We start from the raw sequence: 20893 nt of genomic DNA, 5'->3' as shown, positions 1-20893 counted from the left end.
CTGGTGGCTGCGGGACTAGACCTCCACGCCCGCGTGACCGGCCAAGATCCACTTGTCTGAGACAAACTGACACTTCTAATAAACCTACCAATTCCCAGCAGGTCCCCTCTTAACGGAATTTTGCTAGAAGTTCCTCAGTAGGTAGACTGCCACTGTTCCAATGGGTCTTTCTGATCCCGTTAATGTGGAGACATTGGAATCGCTGCTACCTCACCGGCGGCCATGTTGGATCCTTGCCTCATTTATATTTTCTTAATTGCTAGAGATGTTGAAAATTTTTTCATATATTTATTGGCCATTGTATCTCTTCTTTTGAGAAGTAAGTGTCTGTTTAGTTGCTTTGCCCATTTATTGATTTTGTGTGTGTCTGTTAAGTTTTTTGAGTTCTTTGTATATTTTGGATAATAATACCCTATCTGAACAATAGATGACAAAGATTTTCTCCCATTCCATAGATTCTCTTTTCACATTCTGGATTCCTTTTCTGTTAAGAAACTTTTTAATTTGTTGCCACTCCACTTATTGACTTTTTATTTTAAACCTCTTGCACTTTAGGAATCTTGTTAAGGAAGTGAGTTCCTGAACCTTATGTTAGAGTGTTGGACCTACAGTTTCTTCTGGCAGATGCAGGTCTTCTGGTTTAATTCCTAGGTCAATCATCCACATTGAGTTGAATTTTGTGCAGGGTGAGAGAGGGGTTAAATTTTCATTCTACTACATATGGATTTACAGTTTTCCCAGCACCACTTGTTAAAGAGACTATCTTTTCTCTGATTTATGTTTATGGTGCCTTTGTCTAATATGAGATAACTATATTTATGTGAGTTTATCTCTGTGTCCTCTATTCTATTCCATTGATCTTCATGCCTATTTTGGTGCCAGTGCCATGCTGGTTTTGTTATTATAGTTCTGTAACATAATTTTAGGTCCAGTACCATGATGCCTCCTGCTTCACTTTTCTTGCTAAGGATTGCTTTGGCTATACTGGGTCTCCTATTTTTCCAAATTAATTTCATGGCTACTTTTTTACTTTTGTGAAAAGTATCATTTTGGAATTTTGATGGAAAGTGCGTTGAATCTGTATAGCGCTTTTGGTAGTATGGCCGTTTTGACAATATTAATTCTGCATCCAAGAACATGGGAGATCTCTCCATGTTCTAAGGTCTTCTTCATTTTCTTTCTTTAATGTGCTATAGTTTTTATTGTAGACATCATTAGATTATTTCCCAAGTTTTTTTATTTTATTTTATTGTGAGGCTATTTTAAATGGGATCATGTTTCTAATTTCTTTTTCAGCAAATTCATCATTGGAGTACAGGAACATAATTGATTTATGGCTGTTGATTTTGTATTCTGCTACTTTGCTAAATTCATTTATGAGTTCTTGAAGTCTTCTGGTGGAGTTTTGGGGTTTTAAAAGTATAGGATCATGTCATTGGCAAACAGAGATAATTTGAGCTCCTTTTCCTATTCACGTTCCTTTAATTTCCTTCTTTTGCCTGATTGCTCTGACTAGTTTCAAGGACTGTGTTGAATAGGAACGGTGAAAGTGGGCATCTTTGTTCCTGTTTTTAGAAGAAATGCTTTCAGTTTTTCTCCATTCAAAATAATGTTGATCTTGGGTTTATCATATATAGCCTTTACTTTGTTGAGTAAATCCCTAGTATTTCAAGTGTTTTAAACATGAATGGGTATTATACTTTGTCAAATGCTTTTTCTGCATCTATTGAGATAATCATGTGATTCTTGTCCTTAAGTCTGTTTATTTGGTGAGTTGCATATATTGATTTCTATATGTTGAACAAAACTTGCATCCCTAGGATGAAACTCACTTGGTAATGGTGCACTATCTTTTTAATGTGTTTTTATAAGCAGTTTGCCAATATTTTAATAAGATTTTTTGCATCTATGTGAATCAAGGATATTGGTCTGATATTTTCTTTCCTTGATGTGTCTTTGTCTGCATCAGGATGATACTAACTTTGTAGATTGAATTTGTCAGTGTTCTCCCCTTTTCTATCTCATGGAATAATTTGAGAAGCATTGGTATTAGTTTTTCTTTAAAGATCTAGTAGAATTTAGCTGAGAACCTATGCAAGTTTTTTTTCTTTTGTTTGTTGGAAGACTTGATGCTGCTTCAACTTTATTACCATATTTATCTGTTTAATTTTTCTATATCCTTCAATTTGGGGAGATCACATGTCTCTAGAAATTTGTTAATATCTTAAAGATTGTGTAGTTTATTGGAGTATAAATTTTCAATATAGTTTTTGATGAACCCTGGGTTTCAGTATTATCTGTGGTGATATTTTCTTTTTCATTCTAGGCTTTGTTAATATGCATTTTTTTTCTCTCTTTCTTTTGATTAGTTTGGTTAAGGGTTTATCAATTTTGTTTATCCTTTCAAAAAGCCAATTTTTTGTTTGATTACTCTTTTGTATTTTTTTTAACGTCAGTTTCATTGATTTTGGCTCTGATTTCAGATTTCAGTTATGTTCTGTCTTATACTGATTTTGGTGTTGGTTTGTTCTTCTATATCTAGGGCCTTGAAATATAAAGTTAGATTATTTATTTGTTACTTTTCTATTCTTTTAGTGTATGAGCTCAATGCTATGAACTTTCCTCGTAGAAATGCATTCATATTGTTCCAGAGATTTTGATATGTTGTGCCACTATTTTCATTTACTTCTAAGAATTTTCTTTTATTTTTTCCCCTAATTTCTTCTGCTATCCATTCATCTTTCAAAAGTGCATTATTAATCTCCAGGTGTTTGAGTAGTTTCTGTTTTTAATCTTATCATTTATTTCTAATTTCCCATTATGATCTAGTAGAATGCAAGGTATTATCTCTATTTTTTAAAATATTGCTAAGATTTCTTTTGTGACCTAAAGTATGGTTTATTTTATAAAATGTTCCATTTGCTGCTGAGAGGAAAGTGAACTCAATCATTGATGGATGAAATATTTTATAGATATTTGTTAGGTCCATATTATTAATTGTATTTTTTAGTTCTGTAGAATCTTTATGTTTGGATGATCTAACAGTGATGAGAGAGGCATGTTAAAGTAACCCCATATTACTGTTTTGTATTCTGTTTGATTCTTAATATTGAGAAGGGTTTATTTCATGTATATAGATGTATTGTTGTTTGGGGCATAAATATTTACAATCATCATATCATATCTTGTTGATGTATGAATTCCTTAAGCAGAATGAAATGAACTTTTTTTTTTGTCTCTTCTGATAAATCTTGGCTTGAAATTCACTTGGTCTAATGTTAAAATAACTACATCTGTCTGTTTATGAGTCCTATGCGAATGGCATTTTCCCCCATCCTTTCGTCTTCAGTCTATGGATGAGTTTGCCTGTGAGGCGAGTCTATTTCAGACAGGATATTAGGGTTTTTTTTTTAATTCATTCTGCCAACCTATGTCTTTTGATTGAAGGGTTAGACTACTTACATTCAATATTATTGTTGAGAGATTATTTAATTTCTTGCCATGTTTATTTACTTCTAATGTTTAAATCAGACTTGATTCTTCATTACTTGATTATTCTTCTAGTCTAATTTCTCTCCATGCTGGTTTTTACATTTTTATTTTTATTTCTTCTTCATGAAATATCTTACTTAGTATATTTTATAGTGCAGGCTTTCTGCTTATTAATTCTTTTAGCCTCTGTTTATCATGAAGGTCTTTATTTCATCTTTAGTTCTGAAGCTTAATTTTGCTGGGTATAGTATTCTTGGTTGGCATCCATTTTCTTTCAGAACTTGATAAGTATTATTCAAGCCCTCCTGGATTTTAGGGTCTGGGTTGAGAAATCAGTTGAAATCTGGATTGTTTTACCTCTAAATGTAACCAGTCATTTCCCCCTAGCAGCTTTTAAAATTCTGTTCTTATTCTATATATTAGGCATTTTCATTATCGTGTGTCTTATAGTGAATCTTTTTTGATTTTTTAAATTTGAAGTTCTATATGCCTCTTTATTTGAATTTCCATCTCATTCTTAAGGTTTGGAAATTTTCTGCTATTATCTCATTGAAAAGATTGTGCATCCCTTTAGCTTGTGTTTCATAGCCTTCATCTACCCCAATGAATCTTAAATTTGGCCTTGTAATGTTATCCCAGATTTCTTGAATATTTTGTTCATGGTCTCTTAACATGTTTTCTTTATGGTTGACTTTATTTTCCAGATTATGTGCCTTGTCTTCAAGGCCTAAAAATCTATCTTCAAAGTGGTCTGATCTACTGATGATGCTTTTCATTGAGTTTTTTTTTAAGATTTTTAAAAGTTGTAGATGGACACAATACCTTTATTTTATTTATTTATTTTCATGTGGTGCCGAAGGTCAGTGCCAGTGCCTCACGTGTGCTAGGTAAGCACTCTATCCCTAAGCCACAACCTGAGCCCCTCCATTGCATTTTAAACTTGGTTTATTTATTCTTTCATTTCCAGGATTTTTTTTTCAGACTCTCTGTCTCTTTTTTTTGAAGTGATCTTTTACTTTCTATATTTTCTGTCTGATTTCATTTCCTCATCTTCCTGTAGCTCATAAGCCATTTTAACTAAGAACTTTCTAAATATCTTTTCTGACATTTCCTTCAGTGGTGTTGATAAAGTCAGTTGTTGAAGCATTATGGGTGTTTGGGGATGATTAGTTTCCTGCTTTTTCATATTGTTTGAATGTCTGCCCACCTATTGGTGTAGTTCTCACTTCTTTTAAGTGAAGGACTATTATGAGATCTTCTTTCTCTTAAGAGCCCTAGGTTGGGTGAATATCCAGATAATAATATTTTAAGTCAATGTGTGAGCTCTGCCAATCCCAATATCAGCACCACTTTAAGAGATACCACTGAATCTTATTTACCATAATCATTTCAGATTCAAGCTTCACTCTAGCCAACCTTATAAGAAACAAAAACTGGTTTATTATTGTTCTCCATAGTTCCTTAAATCCAGGTATAAATTTGTAATACAGTCCTGGAATAGGTCAAAAGAATTCATTTTTAATTTAAATAAACTTTCTGTAACCTTAAATGAAGGCTAAAGGGGGAGAGGAAGAAAGATTGGGCAAAAAGGAGAGAGGAGGGAAAGAGAGAATATGTAAAATAATAATTTACACCAAAGTAGAAAGAAGAAACAGATGAATTATGGTTATTTGAGGTAGTAAATAATGCAAGAGGATGAACAGGGTGTTAAGAGGAGCAAGTATAAACTAGAGCTAGGAAAACAAAGATAGGAAGATTGATTCCAATCAGTGCTTTAAATCGTTAGATGAAATGTATTCAAATGGGTTGAATCTACAACACTGGCTATTGGGGTAACAATTATCATTCAAGTTAAAGAGTTATTTGTCTGATCAATTTTGATATTATAGTTATAGTAAATCATGAATAGGTGAAGAAAATTCTTGTTGAATCTTGGTTTGTATTTCATTGGGGTTTGGATATTTGTCAGATGTCCATCAGTCTTTGGCTACAGATCTCTTCAGAGTTGCATGGGCTCAGGAGCCAATTCCTACCAGGGGCTTCTGGTTTGTCAGCTCAGGGGCCTTCAGGTAACTGCTTAGCGGGTGCAGTATTGAGGCTTGGCTCTTTCAGTTCTGGGTAGGAGTTCAGTATTCAGGCTCTGGAATGTCCCTGTGTTTTCTGTGAGTCCCCCTGTGCCTGCTTCCCTCTATAGGATCCCTTTTGTGGTAGTGAAGATCCTGGTGGCTATGAGTTCAGAAACTCTGGTTATGGGTTTCTGTGGGTGTTGTGTGATGCAGAAGCATTCCCCCAGCTGATGCTGCTCTCTGGGACACTGTCTGAAGGGACTCAGGTGGTTCATCTAGACTCTAGTTTTTACTACCACAGGTTGTGAATGGTGGCACTGGTTCCCTGTTTATTGAGTCTGATGCAAGTTCCCACAAGTATCCAAACAGTGCCCTTTCACTCAACAGTTGTGATCACATGTCAGGCTGTGCATCACTTAAGGCTGGGAACAGCCTTTTCCTGTTGCCTAGGCTCTGTTAATTTTCTGCCTTAACTGATCTCCCTCAGGCTATCTTTGTGGGTGCCTTTAGCTTAAATTACCTGGGGTATTCACAGAACTTATCCTAGCAGCCTTCTGTCTGTGGCTGCCACCATCCACAAACCAGCTTTCTATGTCATTCGGTATTCAGGCAGCTTCCCTCCGGTAAGCCTTGTGATCCTGGGAACTGTCCCTAGGTTCCCACTGTGCCTCCCCCTAATGTCAGTGGTGAATCTGCTTTCCTCTGTTCAGGGCCAAAGCTGCTTCATTGCTGTCTCTGTGATTGCTGCAAAAAGCTTTCTGCACTGTAGAGGCTAGGTGAGTTAGGCGTACTTCCTAGCACAGAAAGGGGAAGGGAGAGGGGGTTTCAGCAATTTTCAGCTAGTAGTGGTCCTTCTAGAAGTTCTTTCTGGCCTCATTCTTAAGAGGTCCCACTGCAGGGAACTTCTCTCAGGTTTGATTCACAGCTGTCTGGGTGTGGGAAGAAGCCCTGTTGATGGAAGGGGGTGACTGGTTGACTGAGGGCTCCACAAGATGGCTGCAGACCTCTGGCTCAGTTTTCTTTTCATGATTTGGATATAAGTTGTTGACACAGTTTTAAGGACCTGCTGTTACTGTCGCATTTTAAATTTTGCCTGTCTTTCCAAATGTTTTTAAGTGGGTGAGCTTAGAGATTTTCTGCTCCCCTCTTTCTTTCTCTCTCTGTTGCTCCCCCTGCCTTCCCATACCTTGGTTTGGGTGCAGGGTTAGGAAACTCTGAGTTTATTTTCTACTTTGGTAACCTATCTTCTAGTCTCTCCAGGTCTCAGACTTTGGTATATTGTGTTTCAGAGCATTTATTTTATCACCCACCTCTCAATTCTGCTCTCAATTCTGTGTTGTGAGGAGACAGAACTTCTACTCAGCTCACTTCTGCTGTCTCCCCCCACCATCATTGACATGAAACATTTTTTATTATGAAAAATATAAAATACTGCTGAGAGAAGTCTAAGAAAGCCTAAGTGGAGTGATATAACCTGTAAACGGATTGAATGAATTAATAGCATTCACATGTCAGTTCTCTCCAAATTGATCTGAAGATTCATACAATCCTAGTTAACTTTTGATAAACATTAATAAATAGATTCTAGAACTTGTAAGAAGCAGTAAAGTGCCTAGAGTAGGCCAAAAATCTTTTAAAAATTACATCACAGTTAAAAATTTACCCTGTTTTCAAAAATTACATAGAACTGTAGTAGTCAGCATAGCAGGGTATACACAAAACAATAGAGAGATGGAGACACACCAAGACTGGGTCCCAGACACAGATCCTTAGATACATAGCCAACTGATTATTTGGCAAAGATAATGAGGCAATGCAATGGGGTAGGGAAGTCTTTTCAACCTAAGGTGATAGAACAACTAGCTAAACACATGGGAAAATGTTCTTTAATACATACATTGAAGCACAAATATAGAGCTAATGAGAGTGTATTATATACAATATCAGAAAAACTAAAATCAGAAAAATGATAGAAGAAAACTAGGGTATTTTCACCCATTCAGAATGAACAATGATTTCTTAAGACAAAAAAATAATTTATTATAAAAGAAAAAATGATACATTGAACTTCAAAATTAAAACCTTATCATTATTAAAAGACATCATTAAAATCTATGACATGACAAATGTTGACTGGGAGAAATTTTACAATATATATAACAAACAAAGTTGTGTCAAAGTTGAGTGATCCATGGTGTCCCCAGATATTTAGCTAAATATTATTATTTCTGGGTGCATCTGTGAGAGTTTTTCTGGCTAGGATTAACATTTGGATCAGTAGACTGATTAAAATAGCTTGTCCTGAGTGAGTTTCACCTAATCAATTGAAAGCCTATTAGAAAAATGACTAGGAAAGAATTTCTTCTCTCTCCATCTATCTTCATACTAGAACACTGGTCTTCTCGTGGCTTTGGACTCAGAATTGGACTGGAACTCATACCATCACTGCTTCTGCTTCTCAGTTCCTTGGACTCAGACTGGAACTTTTATATTATCAGTCCTTCTCAGTCTTGACTTCTCAACCACCATAACCTACATAAAATACTTCTTTAGAATAAATAAATAAGTTATGTATGTGTATATACACACATCCTATTGTTTCTGCCTCTCTGGAGAACTAATATACAGATAGAATACCACTGAGCAATAAAAAATGAACTCCTCATGCAACAAGATGAATTTTAAGCATTATGTTGAGCAATGAAAACTGAACAAAGAGTATATACTGTGTGATTCCGTTTATACGAAGTTCAAGTACAGTCCAATCTAAACCTTAATTACAGATCAGAATAGTTGTTTCTACAGAATTGATGATTGACTGGAAGAGACATTAGGAACATTCTATGGAAACAGAAATATTCTCAACTTGAATGAGTTGGTTGTTCACAGGGGTGTGCATGTGCCAAACTCATTATATTGAATTCTGAAGAACTGTACGTTTTATACCATATAAATTCTACCTTGATTTTGAAAACCATGAGATAATAAGAGAAGAAATAAGTAATAAATCAAATCTGAGGCTCTCCAAGGAAGTTTATCAAAAAACAAAAACAAATTTCAAAAAAGAGGGGGACATCTTCAGATAAATTTATACCATAAAGATTTCCTTGATGAAGGAGGTGATGACCATGAAAGTCCTAAGGATTGTGTAAAACCTGTAGTATAGTTGTTAGAAACACATTGTTGTTATATCAGAGATGAAAATATTAACCACCTGATATTTGTGCTTTATTGTTGACTTTTAAAGGAGAAGCAGATTATGCAATAACAGAAGTCATGGGATATAAACATGTCATTTACAATAATGATATTATGAATGAAACTAATGGTCTCATTCTGATTTATTTTCTGCATGCTTCTTTGGAGAAGCTTGACTAAGACAGAAATAATTGTGTTTTACATTTTGCTCTGAAGGTATCCATGTCTCCCAGAAAGGAATATTCAACATTGTTCAAACTATACTATGCTTATGTCAGAATAGTATCATCTGTGAGGAATGAGATAGCATCAGGTAAATTATTTTTCTTCATTTAAGAAAAAAGGATTTGCAAACATTGGAGATGACTAAATCTTTTTAAAAAGATTTTTTATTAGTGCACTATAGTTGTACTTAATATCAAGGAACATTTTGATATAATCATATATGAATAGAATACAATTCGCTCAATTTCAGTCCCCCATACTACCTATATCCTTCCCTTTCTTCTTCTTCTATTCTACTGGTTTTCCTTCTATTCATTTTTTATTTGGTGCTGATTAGATGTACATAAATGTGGAATTCTCATATGTATACATAGCATAAATTCATCAATTTCATTCCATAGTTCCTCCCTTTTCCCATTCCTCATGTCCCCCTCTATCCCCTACCTCTACTCCACTGATCTCCCTACTTTTTACATGGGATCCCCCACTATTGTGAATTGTGCTGATATAAACATTAATGTGGCTGTATCACTCTAGTATGCTGATTTTAGTTCTTTTGGATAAATACTAAGGAGTTGGAGAGCTGGGTTTTTAATTGCTGTAGAGTCAAAAACTAATTTATTTGACTCCATTCTACATGCCAGATAGTTATCTAAAATACTTTTCTAGTTCCTCACCCCATTCTCCAGCTCAGAAGTTTTTAATATACCTCTTTATATATAGATTAAAGCTTTGAATTCCGTAGTCTCATGTGTGTAGTCTTTCAAAACAGTTTTGCTATTCCAACAAAATATTCCACTATATATTCTTCCACATTTCCCAGACAAAGAGGCCTGTTAGAGGTATAATACTCCTTGAACTCTCCCATGTCCCTTGAGGCTGCAGTAGGTCATGTACTTAGAACACCTGCAGGTCTATTCTCTTGCTCTTATTAGTCTCTATTAACTTCAAAGATAAATTTAAATTTGCCTCTCTACAGGAAGTCTCCCAGCTCTCTCCTTCTTAGTCCTCAACAACAATGAGACTAAAGGTTCCAATGTGCTGAAGATAGTTCTGATTTATGTGTAGGTTTTCGACATAATGCATTAATGTCTCTCCATCCCACTCTCAAAATCATTCTGGCTTGGACAATAATTATAAAGTCATGCTACCCAAAGTCCCATAATCTAATCTTTCTTAGTATTTGCCTGCTTTTAAAAATTACATTTTTACATGTTCTTTTCTTGTTTCCATATTATTTCAGAAGTCCATTAAGGACCCAAACCATCCTTATCATCTCCCAAATTGCCCTGTACAGGGCTTCATATATCTTTACTGAATTAATTCAGTTCCACTTTGAGGAAAAAAAAAACCCAGTGATTTCAGATTCTTTTGAAGATGTGAACAAATCTTGCTAGCACCCACACAACTTAAGCTTTTAAAAATTCTATTATTTATTTATTTATTTATTTTGCAGTGCTGGGGATATAACTCAGGGTGCTAGGCAAGTGCTCTCCAACTGAGCTATGTCCCTAGTTTTATGTATTCTTTTTTTTATAGTTCTTAACAGCCTCATCCTTATAATGCAGTTAACTACAATGAAGTCATTTTCCTTCAAAATTAATCATATTTTATCCTTGGTCCTATTTGTAATGCAACCATAATGTTACAGGGCAAGATTTCTAAATGATTACATATTCTTGTTGGGCTGACCTAGTACATTTTTATGGTGTGCTTTACTTCAGGGATTACAACATTGGGGCTCTTACTTAATAAATCAAAAGATTTGTCTTGTACAAAGGAAAGAATATAGGCCTACTAGGAAGTTAGAAATAAATTGTGGAGAAACTGCTATAAAATATCCATTACATTTTTTATTGAAGTTGCTAAAATGCTAAATGTCCATCAAAGCCACATTGAATATATAAAATATGAGTGGTAAAAAAGGACTTATTTAGATCTATATTAATCAGCATTGCAGATCTCTGAACATTATTTTCAGTGGAAAACATGCAACTTGAGGGCTTAGATAAATGGTAAAACTAATACTTCTATAAGTTATGATAAATAAGTATATAAAACAATGGTACATATTGCTTATTTATATAAATAAGCTTATGTGAAGGTGTGAAAGTTGGATTGGACAGATATACATTAAATATATTACAATATATAGTATGGAATAGCAGGAAACAGAATTGAGAATGGAGGGTTAAGGTGAAAAAAGAGCTGTAGTTATTCTCATAATGTATTAAGACATTAAATGGTCGATCAAAAATTTAATTTGTGTGTGCTGTGCACATGTGCACATACACTCTCACTGATAAAAGAAAAGTATTCACCAAAAGTTTGGTTAATTGATACCAATGATTAACAATGTGAGACATTAAACATTTTGAAGAAAACAAAGAGAAGGACTCATGAGTATTATGACCCTTTACTCCACAGTTTTTGCTATTATATTACTTTGTGATTGGGAACAAATAACTTAAACTAACCTGATGATTTGAGGCTGCTTTTGCTTTTATTTTGTAGTAGCTAAAATTCAGCATTTTAATTCCAAAGCTTTGAAGCTTTTACCTTATCAAAGGACAGAGTCATTTTAAAGTCAATCTTTGCAGAGATTCCAGCCTTAGGACCAAAGTCACAATTAGATGCTGAGAGGCAACAACTGAAGGAATCTGTTAGGCAGGCAAGGAAGGCTTTGAGAAAGTGGAGCCACACAAAGATAATGGTTCATGGCTCAAGTTGGCCATCAGAGTGGAAGAGTTAAGTGGTTGCCAGAGTAAGGTCTTTTAGAAAGGAGTGTGGGTCAGGAGTTAGACCTATAACACAGTGTATGTGGAGTAAGCTGACATCAGGATGAAACAACAAATAAGGAATCTGTCACAGAGACAGTCAAAACAGTCAAAACGCCAAGTAGACCATGGGATGACATGGAATGAGGTGCTCACCCTTCCAACACGATTCAGCATATTAATGAAATGGAAAAGGGAGAGTATATTTATGGATGGACTCTGACCCTTAGTTTATTAAAATACTTGGCTTGGACAGTTTTTAAGGTCTGGGGCTCAGTATCATTCTTTGACATGATATTTTTGAGATTTACTTTAGGACTGTAATTTTAACTGCTTCAATGTCTAATAGCAACTTCTAAATTCTAAAGGTTAGCCATTTTTCAAGTCTCACATTGAAAATGCCAAATCAGTAATTAAATCAATTGAGAAGTTTTCTTCCTGATCTTTGTTGATTTAAGGTTCAAATTTGGAGTGTGGGGGGGGTGTTCTTTGATGACTTTAGAACACCGTGAAGCATCCTAGTGTTAAAGAGCATGGAGGAGTTCCTGGCTGACGGAGATGGAGAATAAAACAATGAAAAACTGTCACTGGAAATGGAGCAAGATGTATGCTGACATTAAACACTGAGAGAATTTGTCTTTTTTTTTTTTTTTGGATTTGTGTTCCTTCATGTGACTCTACTTTCACACCTAAGAAGAGTTAAATTTTAGTAATTCATCCAATCTAAAAATCAACGAAAAGAATAGGCTTGTGAATAGCAAGTCAGTCACTCAGGAGAAATGCGATGGATGTAGCGTTGCACACGTTATATTTTCAAGTTTGATTGACAGTTTTTAGAAGTCACAGATTTGCTTTTAGACCTTTTCAGAAAGTGCATTTAGAAGATCTTTTCTGCCAGTACACACACACACACACACACACACACACACACAAGGAATATTTAAAAATCTAAAAATCAAATACAGAAACAAACAATATTAAATGCTTTGAAATGTTTAAGAATGGTTAATAGGGGGCTGGGGTTGTGGCTCAGTGGCAGAGCGCTTGCCTTGCACCTACGAGGCACTGGGATTGATCTTAAGCACCACATAAAAGATAAATAAATAAAATACAAGGATTGTGTCCATCTACAACTAAAAAAAATTTAAAAGAGTGATTAATATTTTGACATAAATATACTTTAACCAAGCACCTTCAACATTAGAAAAAAGATGAAAATGATTTTTGCTTCCATTTCAAGGGGAAAAAAACAAAACTCTAGTAATTTATGAGACCTAATAACCTTAGCAAAGACAATTTTACATGGCCATGAAGTGTATCATTGCAGAGACACAGCTGAAACCAAAAAACAAAGGTGCCAACAGTTCCTCCAGGCTAGTACATTTTAGAATATTCTGTGTCTGAAGTTTTCTTCCATTTCCAAAGAGCAAGGAAAGAAGCCAAGCTTTGTTACTGTGACTCAAAGGATCACAAATGTCCCATTAGATCCTCCCAGAGAAAGCCAATCTCTGATTTAAAACCTCCCTTGATGGGAGAAGGACTTTACTGCTAAAATGCCTTACTTAATATTGTACAATCTCATCAAAATTCCCCAAAGTATTAATGTGAATCCAGACTTAGGAATTTCTGCTTCCATTTTGAATCATATTTACTCTGTATTTGACCTTTGAATGCATTTGGGTCTCTGTCTCTGAACTAGTGGATGGGTGGTTATGTCAAAACACCTGGATTTCATTTGGAGTAAAATATAAAATTAAATCAGTTTTTCTTTCTTTAAAGCAACAAGAAGAGCAAAGGGATGAGATAATAATAATAAAAAAATAAAGAGGAAAAGCATGTATCCAGACATAGTTGCAAAAGGTTTTGATAATTGTCCTTAAGTATTGAATATGAGGAATATGTAGATGAAGTACAGGATAAAGAGCCCCTTTTTATGCTACATAGTTGTAAATGTGGCAGTAAAGGACTGTATACTTTAAACATCTTGAGGCCAATAAATAATTACATCTAGAGCTTTTCCCCACACCCATAAGTTCCACACAGTGCCAGATGCCAACATCAGGTGTTTCTTAATAGCTTTAATGAAATAATAGTTGTGCGTGTGTGTGTGTGTGTGTGTGTGTGTGTGTGTGAGAGAGAGAGAGAGAGAGAGAGAGAGAGAGAGAGAGAGAGGTACACTATACTCTGTAAATATGTTATGATTTGTACACAGTATTATAATCATTACACTATACACAGTTTTAGAAACATTACAGGTTGAACTACATTCTCTTCTTTCTGTTTGATGAAAAACGTGGTGGTCTGTGTTTTTAACCTTTTGCCTTAAGATGTTTTTAAAAATATCCAGCCATTTGATGAGGATAGAGCTTGGAAATAACTTCCCTAACATTTCTGTTAAAGAAAACCAATTTGAAAATAAAAGTCAAACTTCAAGAGTATTGATTTCCTTTCTTTGTCATAAAAATCATAGCAGAAAAAGATCTAACTGGAATAATTTTTATACTCCTGGTCTTTTTGTTAAAGAACATGCTATAAATGAATAGACATGAAAAGTGAAGCATTATTTTTTAGCTGAATAACCCCATAAAATAATATCTTCTATTCTATAATCTCTTGCTTCTTTTGGATCTCAGATAATTTTTTGATAATTCTCTCTACATAATATATTTTTAAATGAGGATGCAAAATGTACAATATGTCCCATCTATATTAAAAGTTAACTGTTAATATGTTTTATGTAAAAACACTATTTTATATAAATATACTGAAAACATGATTCCATTTCTATATTTACAAACTTGAGCAACCATTTAATTTCAACAAAGAATATAGGCTATGTTTTTGAGAAATTACTAAAATGTTATTTTCATATAAATCTATTTAGGTTATTCTTTTAACTTATTACTTTCAGTCTTTAAAATGTTATTTCTAGTATACTTGTGTCTTGAGAGTTTGTTAATTTTTTAAAAAAGGTTTTGCTAAAATAAGAATTGATATACTGAAAATTTTATTGATGAGGTAATTTAATGAGATTAGGAAATTAAGCAATATATGCCTTATAATATATTTTCTTTTACATGAATTATTGAGTAATATTAACTTTTCAATTGCTAACTTTTTCAATTATTCATAAAAATGAAAATTAGATTTTGGTTTTACTTCAAATGTTTGCAAGTCACATTTTCTTAAATTTTTTCTCTCTAAGATTTCATCAGTTACCTATTGTTAAGTGAAAATAGAATGGAATGAATACTGTAGGCTATATTTTGGTAATTTGGTTTTTGCCCTTGCCTTTGAACAATATGGTTTTTCTAGAACAATGTTTTACTTACTTTTATTAAGATATAATTTAAATTATGGTAAATTTCACCTTATTACACAATTATGCCTTTTTGACAAGTGAATATATTTGTGCAAACACCAACACAAAAAAGATATAGAGCAATTCTCTCATGAGAAAAGAAAAAGTCTCCATGTTTACTTGAAGTCAATATCTCCCCAACTTCTGAGCCCCTAAAAATCACTGATATATTTTCCATCCCTATAATTTTGTCTTTAAAATATTATACAAATTGGGTTATATAGTATATTGCCTTTTGAAATGATGTTCTTTCACTTGGGATATTGTGTAGAGACTCATCCAGGTTGTTAAGAGCACCCTAGTTTATTCCCTTTCCTTTCTAGGTAGAATTTCATTGTATGAATATACTGTAGATTGTTGATCTGTTTCACAGTTGGATGTTGGAGCATTTCTAGATTTTGATGAATACTAATAAAGTTGCTCCAAAGATACGTGTTCAAGTTTGTAAATGAACACAGTTTTTATATCATTTGGATAAATATCTGCCAGTGAGACAGATGGGTCCCGGGATATGTTTAACTTCAGCAGAAGCTGCCAAGCTCCTCTCCAAAGTGGCTGCACCATTCTTCATTCCCACCAGCAAAGCATGAGAGTGTTAGTTGCTCTGCATCCTTGCTAGTCTTTTTATTTTAAGACATTCAAATAGGTGTGTAGTTGCCATTTTCTTATGGTTTTAATTTGTATTTCCCTAATGAATAATGTAGTTGAGCGTCTTTCCATGTTCTTATTTGCTATCCATATATTTTCTTTGGTGAGATATATGTTCAAGACTCTCATTTATTTATTTTTAATGTTTTTATTAGTGCATTATAGTTATAAATAATAATTGAGTTCATAGAGACATAACCATAATGCATGGGATTTATTTACTCCATTTCGGTCCCTCGTGGCCCCCTCTTTCCCTCTCAACTTCTCTCCCTTTTTCTCCTTTCTCTACTTTACTCATTTATTTATTCATTTTAAATTGGTGTTTTATAGATATGCATAAAGGTGGAATTCACTGTGGCATATTTATATGTTCACATAGCATAATTTTGTCAAATTCCTTCTGCATTTCCTCCTGTTTCCTGTTCTTCCTTTCTTCCCATCAATCTCCTTCTTCAGCTCCACTGAACTTCCCTATATCTTTATGATATCTGCCCCCAACTCTTCTTTACCCCCTTACTTTGCTCTAGCTTCTGCATATGAGAGAAAACATTTAATCCTTGAGTTTCTGAGTCTTGCTTATTTTACTTAACATGATGTTCTCTATTTCCATCCACTGACTGGAAAATTCCACAATTTTATTCTTCTTTATGGCCGAGTAAAACTCCATTGTGTATATATACCACATTTTCTTAATCCATTCAGCTACTGATGGGCACCAGGGCTAGTTCCATAACTTGGCTATTGTAAATTGCACTGCTATAAACTTGGATGTGGCTGATTTTAGTTCTGAGGAGTAGGATAGCTGGGTCCATTTTTTTTTTTTTTGAGGATTCTTCACACACTTTCCAGAGTGATAGCATTAATTTGAAGTCCCACCAACAATGTGTAAGTGTATCTTTTCTCCCACACTCTCACCAGCATTTATCATTATTTATATTCTTGATAATTGCCATTCTTACTGGAGTCAATTGAAATCTCAATATAATTTTGATAAAATCTTTTGTTTATAATTAAAAATTATACATTCTTATGGCATAAAATATGATGTTTTGAGATGTGTATACACTGTGATATGACTAACTCAATCTAATTAACATATGCACTGCTCCCTTAGTGATTTTCAAGATATAATACATCGTTCTTGTCTCCTTTGAGCAACAACCCCCAAATCCCTGACCATTCTTCTTTCAGTTTCTATGAGTTCACATTTTCTAGATTCTACATATAAGTGAAATCATGCAATATTTGTCTGTGTCTGACTTGTTTCATTACTGTCCTCCACCTTCATCCAAGTGGTTGAAAATAGCAAGAATTTCTTGTTTTAAAGACTTAGTAGTATTCCAGTGTGTATATATAACACATTTTCTTTAGTCATTCATCTATTAATGGACACTTAGGTTGACTCCATGTCTTGGCTATTATGAGTAATGCTACAATGATCGAGAGAGAATGAGCTCTTTGGCATGCTGATTTCATTCTCTGAATATATAGCCAGTAATGGGATTTCTGGATCATAAGTTCTACCACAGTTTTATTTTTTAAATCTTTTGAGTAACTTCCATACTGTTTTCTACAATGACTACACTAATTTACACTCTTACCAACACTGTGCAAGGGTTTCCTTTTGTCTACACCCTCAACAACACTTGGGATTGTTCACCTTTTTTGATAACAGCCAAATTAAAAGGTAGAAAAATGAAACCTCATTGTGGTTTTGATTTGCATTTTTGATTATTTGCATTTTAGGTTTATTATTGACTTTTCTTTTAAATAATTATTTTAGCCATTGTGCGAGGTCATATAATACCAACCTATAGTTAATCAGAATCTATCTTTAAATAATATCATGCACCTCACACAGAGAGACTTCACTGCAGTATTTTACCAACTTCTATTTTTCTATTCTTCATTTATTGTCATTCATTTTACTTTTACATATGCTTTGAATGCAATGTGTTGTTAATATTTTTCTTTAATTGGGCTGGGATTGTGGCTCAGCAGTAGAGCGCTCACCTAGCATGTGCAAGGCTGGGTGATCGCTCTACTGGGTTCAATCCTCAGCACCACATAAAAATAAATAAAATAAAGATATTAAAAATATATTTTCTTTAGTTATCTTTTAAAGTAGGAAAATGTTAAAAAAAAGTAAATTTCATATTTATTGTCACTTATTTTATTTCTAGAACACTTTATTTTGTGTATATGTCCTTTCTTACCAAAGATCTTTAAAAATAGTAACACTTTTCTTGGCCATTGGTAAATAGAACCCACTAGAACCGACTTCTCTTGGCTATATTAAAAGTTTATTGTGCTTAGATAGCTAGATATGTGTTTGATTTTTATAAACCTTTGTGCCCACCTAGAATTTCAGAACCATAGGACTGAATATATCACAAGAGGGCCTTTGGCTTGCTCTTCAAAGTCTGAGAGGTTTACTTCAAGCTGATCTTATTTTAAGATACTTCCAGATATTCTCCTTCTGAAGTTGAAACTTTAGCCTGTTTGGTCTGTACTTCTCTTTTTGTCTGTTTCTCTTACTCTCTTGCTTTGTGTGTGGAGTGGGAACGTTTGTACCACACTGTCCTGCTTTTTAATGCTCTTTTTTTAGCAACCTTACAAACATAGGAAGATAGCTGTTACATTCTTCCCTATCATTCTCCTTAATAGGTTAAAACAAAAAAAAAGAGCAAGGGGTTGGGGGTTCTCCAGCTCCCTTGCCAAGTAGCAGAAATGCACTGTTAGGACACTTACAAAAGTCCTGAACTGAAACCCCTCCCTGAAGTCATACAGCTTATTTTACTCAACAGGTACCTTTAGGCACTCTAGGATTCTGATTTGGATGGGTGTTCTTCAAAAATTATGTTTACCGGAGGACGTGATTTACTTTCGTGCCTACTGAATGAAGCAGCCCTGTTGTTTGTTACTGGTGTAGAAAAGGGGTGAGAGGAAAAGAGGGTCTAAAAAGAGCAGTCTAAAAACCTAGAATTTTCTAAACAAAATGTATTCAATTGTGGGGAAAAAAAGTACTCTTGACATATAGGGCCCGTGTATAGTGGAACTTATAAACACTTGTCGTTTGAGAGGGTAACTGTAAGAGACACTTATTTTCAAACTTATCCCTTTAATTCATGTCCAAAGCATAACATTTTCTTTTTGTCTTTTTCCCCCTCAAGGGGTGCTACATCCATTGTGTACAGATGCAAACAGAAGGGGACCCAGAAGCCTTATGCTCTCAAAGTGTTAAAGAAAACAGTAAGTTTATTTCATTATATAATAGCATCTCTGGGGGACCTGTGACCTGGAGCAGTCAGGAACCTGACTCAAAGGACTAAGGGGCCAGGGAGCTGCTATGTGCAGCTGACGGGTGTGACTCCTGAAGGGGAGAGAGCAAGCCAAGTTGATCCTGGTCTGATGGAATCCTCATGGCTCTCTGAAAGCCATGGGATGTTGCAGCGAATGTGGTCTGTGGGGAGAACTGTGCCAAGGAGATGCATGAGAGCTGGTAGGGAAGCCTGGCTTTCTATACCAGCCGTGGTCTGGGAGATGTATATACATAGATGGCACATTTTAACATTTCCATATTAGAGTCACACTTTGATATCCTAGAGAAGCTTGGCATTTATAAGAAGCTGAAATGAAACACAGATATCTGTGTTTGTGAAAGGAGTCATCAGCTTCTAATTTGTCTTAACTTTCAATGGCTGGGTTTGTATTTGGAAAAGAAAGAAGGATTTGTTTGAGTTTATTCTCAAATGATAGGCAAGCTGGAAGAGGCAAAGTGTCTCAGGTTGTTCATCGCTAATAAGTAAGAAATGTAGCAGGTGAGATTCCAAAATAAGTGCAGGCACCTGTGTAATAGTCTGTCCCCAAGAGAGAAGTGTGTAGATTTAATCCTTCATTTACACTCTCTATCCTTAAGTAGTTTCTACTCAAAAATCCATAAAGGACAAGGTACTCTTTACAACCACATTCTTCCTTATTCAAATTTTATGTGGACAAATATGTGAACTATGTATACATACACATTATATATATTTCTGAAAACTTATTCACAAAGTTTACTGAGGAGAGAAATGTCATATATTTTGAAGTCAAATATTACCTTTTTTTTAGGCCAAGAAATTTTTTCCTTTAAAGGCAGCTTAGTATCACCAGCTGTTTATATATTGTCCAGCACAGGGAAATTTTAGAACTTCGTATAATGAATAGCATAATGGCATAGGATTTCCAGTCAAGTGGAAATAGAATAACATTTTGAAACAATCTGTTAGAATTTAAAGCCATATCAAAATAACAACAAAAAAAACCCCTAGTTTAATCAAAGTAGGTAATAATTCACAGGCAATTGCTACTAGTAAACTCTATGTTATGAAAATTCTGTTTGGAGTAGATAATTATACAAGTTAATATTTACAAGGTTTGGAATTTTCCTTTAGTTATATAATTTATCTGAGTGAAAGATTATTTAAAAATTTATGGAAAAGAATGTCCTATTAAATATCTACTTGTTATGAAAACAAATTGTGCTTTATCAGTAGTTTATACAAAATATCATTAAACTGAGTTCTATCTTTTGTTGATCAAAAACATTGTTGGTAAAATTTGTGTGTGTGTGTTGTTTTGTGTTTTACTTTTTTAGCTGAAAACATTTTATGAAGGGATAGATATTTGAAAGTCAAGGAAATAAACACCAGAAATTACTTGTGAATGCTCAAGAATCCCAAAGAACAAAAAGGCTGGTTTAGAGAATAGTGATTTATGTCAACAACCTTTGGAGTAAGAGATAGGTAAAGATGTTTGGTAAGCTCCTGACTCATATTAATTGAAAAAATACAGCCGTGGTTCACCCTTACTTTCCTTCTTTCCACATCTGTTGTGAAAATATCTTCCTCAAAAGACAAGCAGGAAGAGAATGTGGACGGGAACCAAGTGTCAGATGGAGCTGTAAGGCAGATGTTGTCAAACACAGTTACTGCTGTGCCAAATGGAATGAGAAAAAAAAAATCTCCTGGAGGAACCTTAGCTCTGAATGTAAATGAGATGGAATCCCCAGTATTGTCTTCTAGGATAAACTGTGCACAGCGATGTGCAAATGAGAGAGCAGGCAAAACCTTGCCCAGCGATTG

The 20893-nt window shown here is 34.4% G+C and overlaps 1 protein-coding gene across 1 annotated transcript in view; it reads left to right on the top strand.

Moving 5' to 3' along the window:
* CAMK4 (calcium/calmodulin dependent protein kinase IV) overlaps positions 1–20893 on the top strand; it is a gene marked incomplete at its 3' end in the record, with an annotated part of 234535 nt that overhangs the window by 103712 nt on the left and 109930 nt on the right. The window contains exon 2 of the mRNA XM_081302083.1: positions 18941–19019. Within this exon, the coding sequence (XP_081158209.1) occupies positions 18941–19019 (79 nt within the window). The remainder of the gene's footprint in view (positions 1–18940; positions 19020–20893) is intronic.

The sequence above is a fragment of the Spermophilus citellus genome (assembly GCF_964194105.1).
Source record: "Spermophilus citellus genome assembly, chromosome: 1".
Lineage (NCBI taxonomy): Eukaryota > Metazoa > Chordata > Mammalia > Rodentia > Sciuridae > Spermophilus > Spermophilus citellus.
Note: the sequence above shows the minus strand (reverse complement) of the source record. Positions and strands in the feature narration are given on the sequence as shown.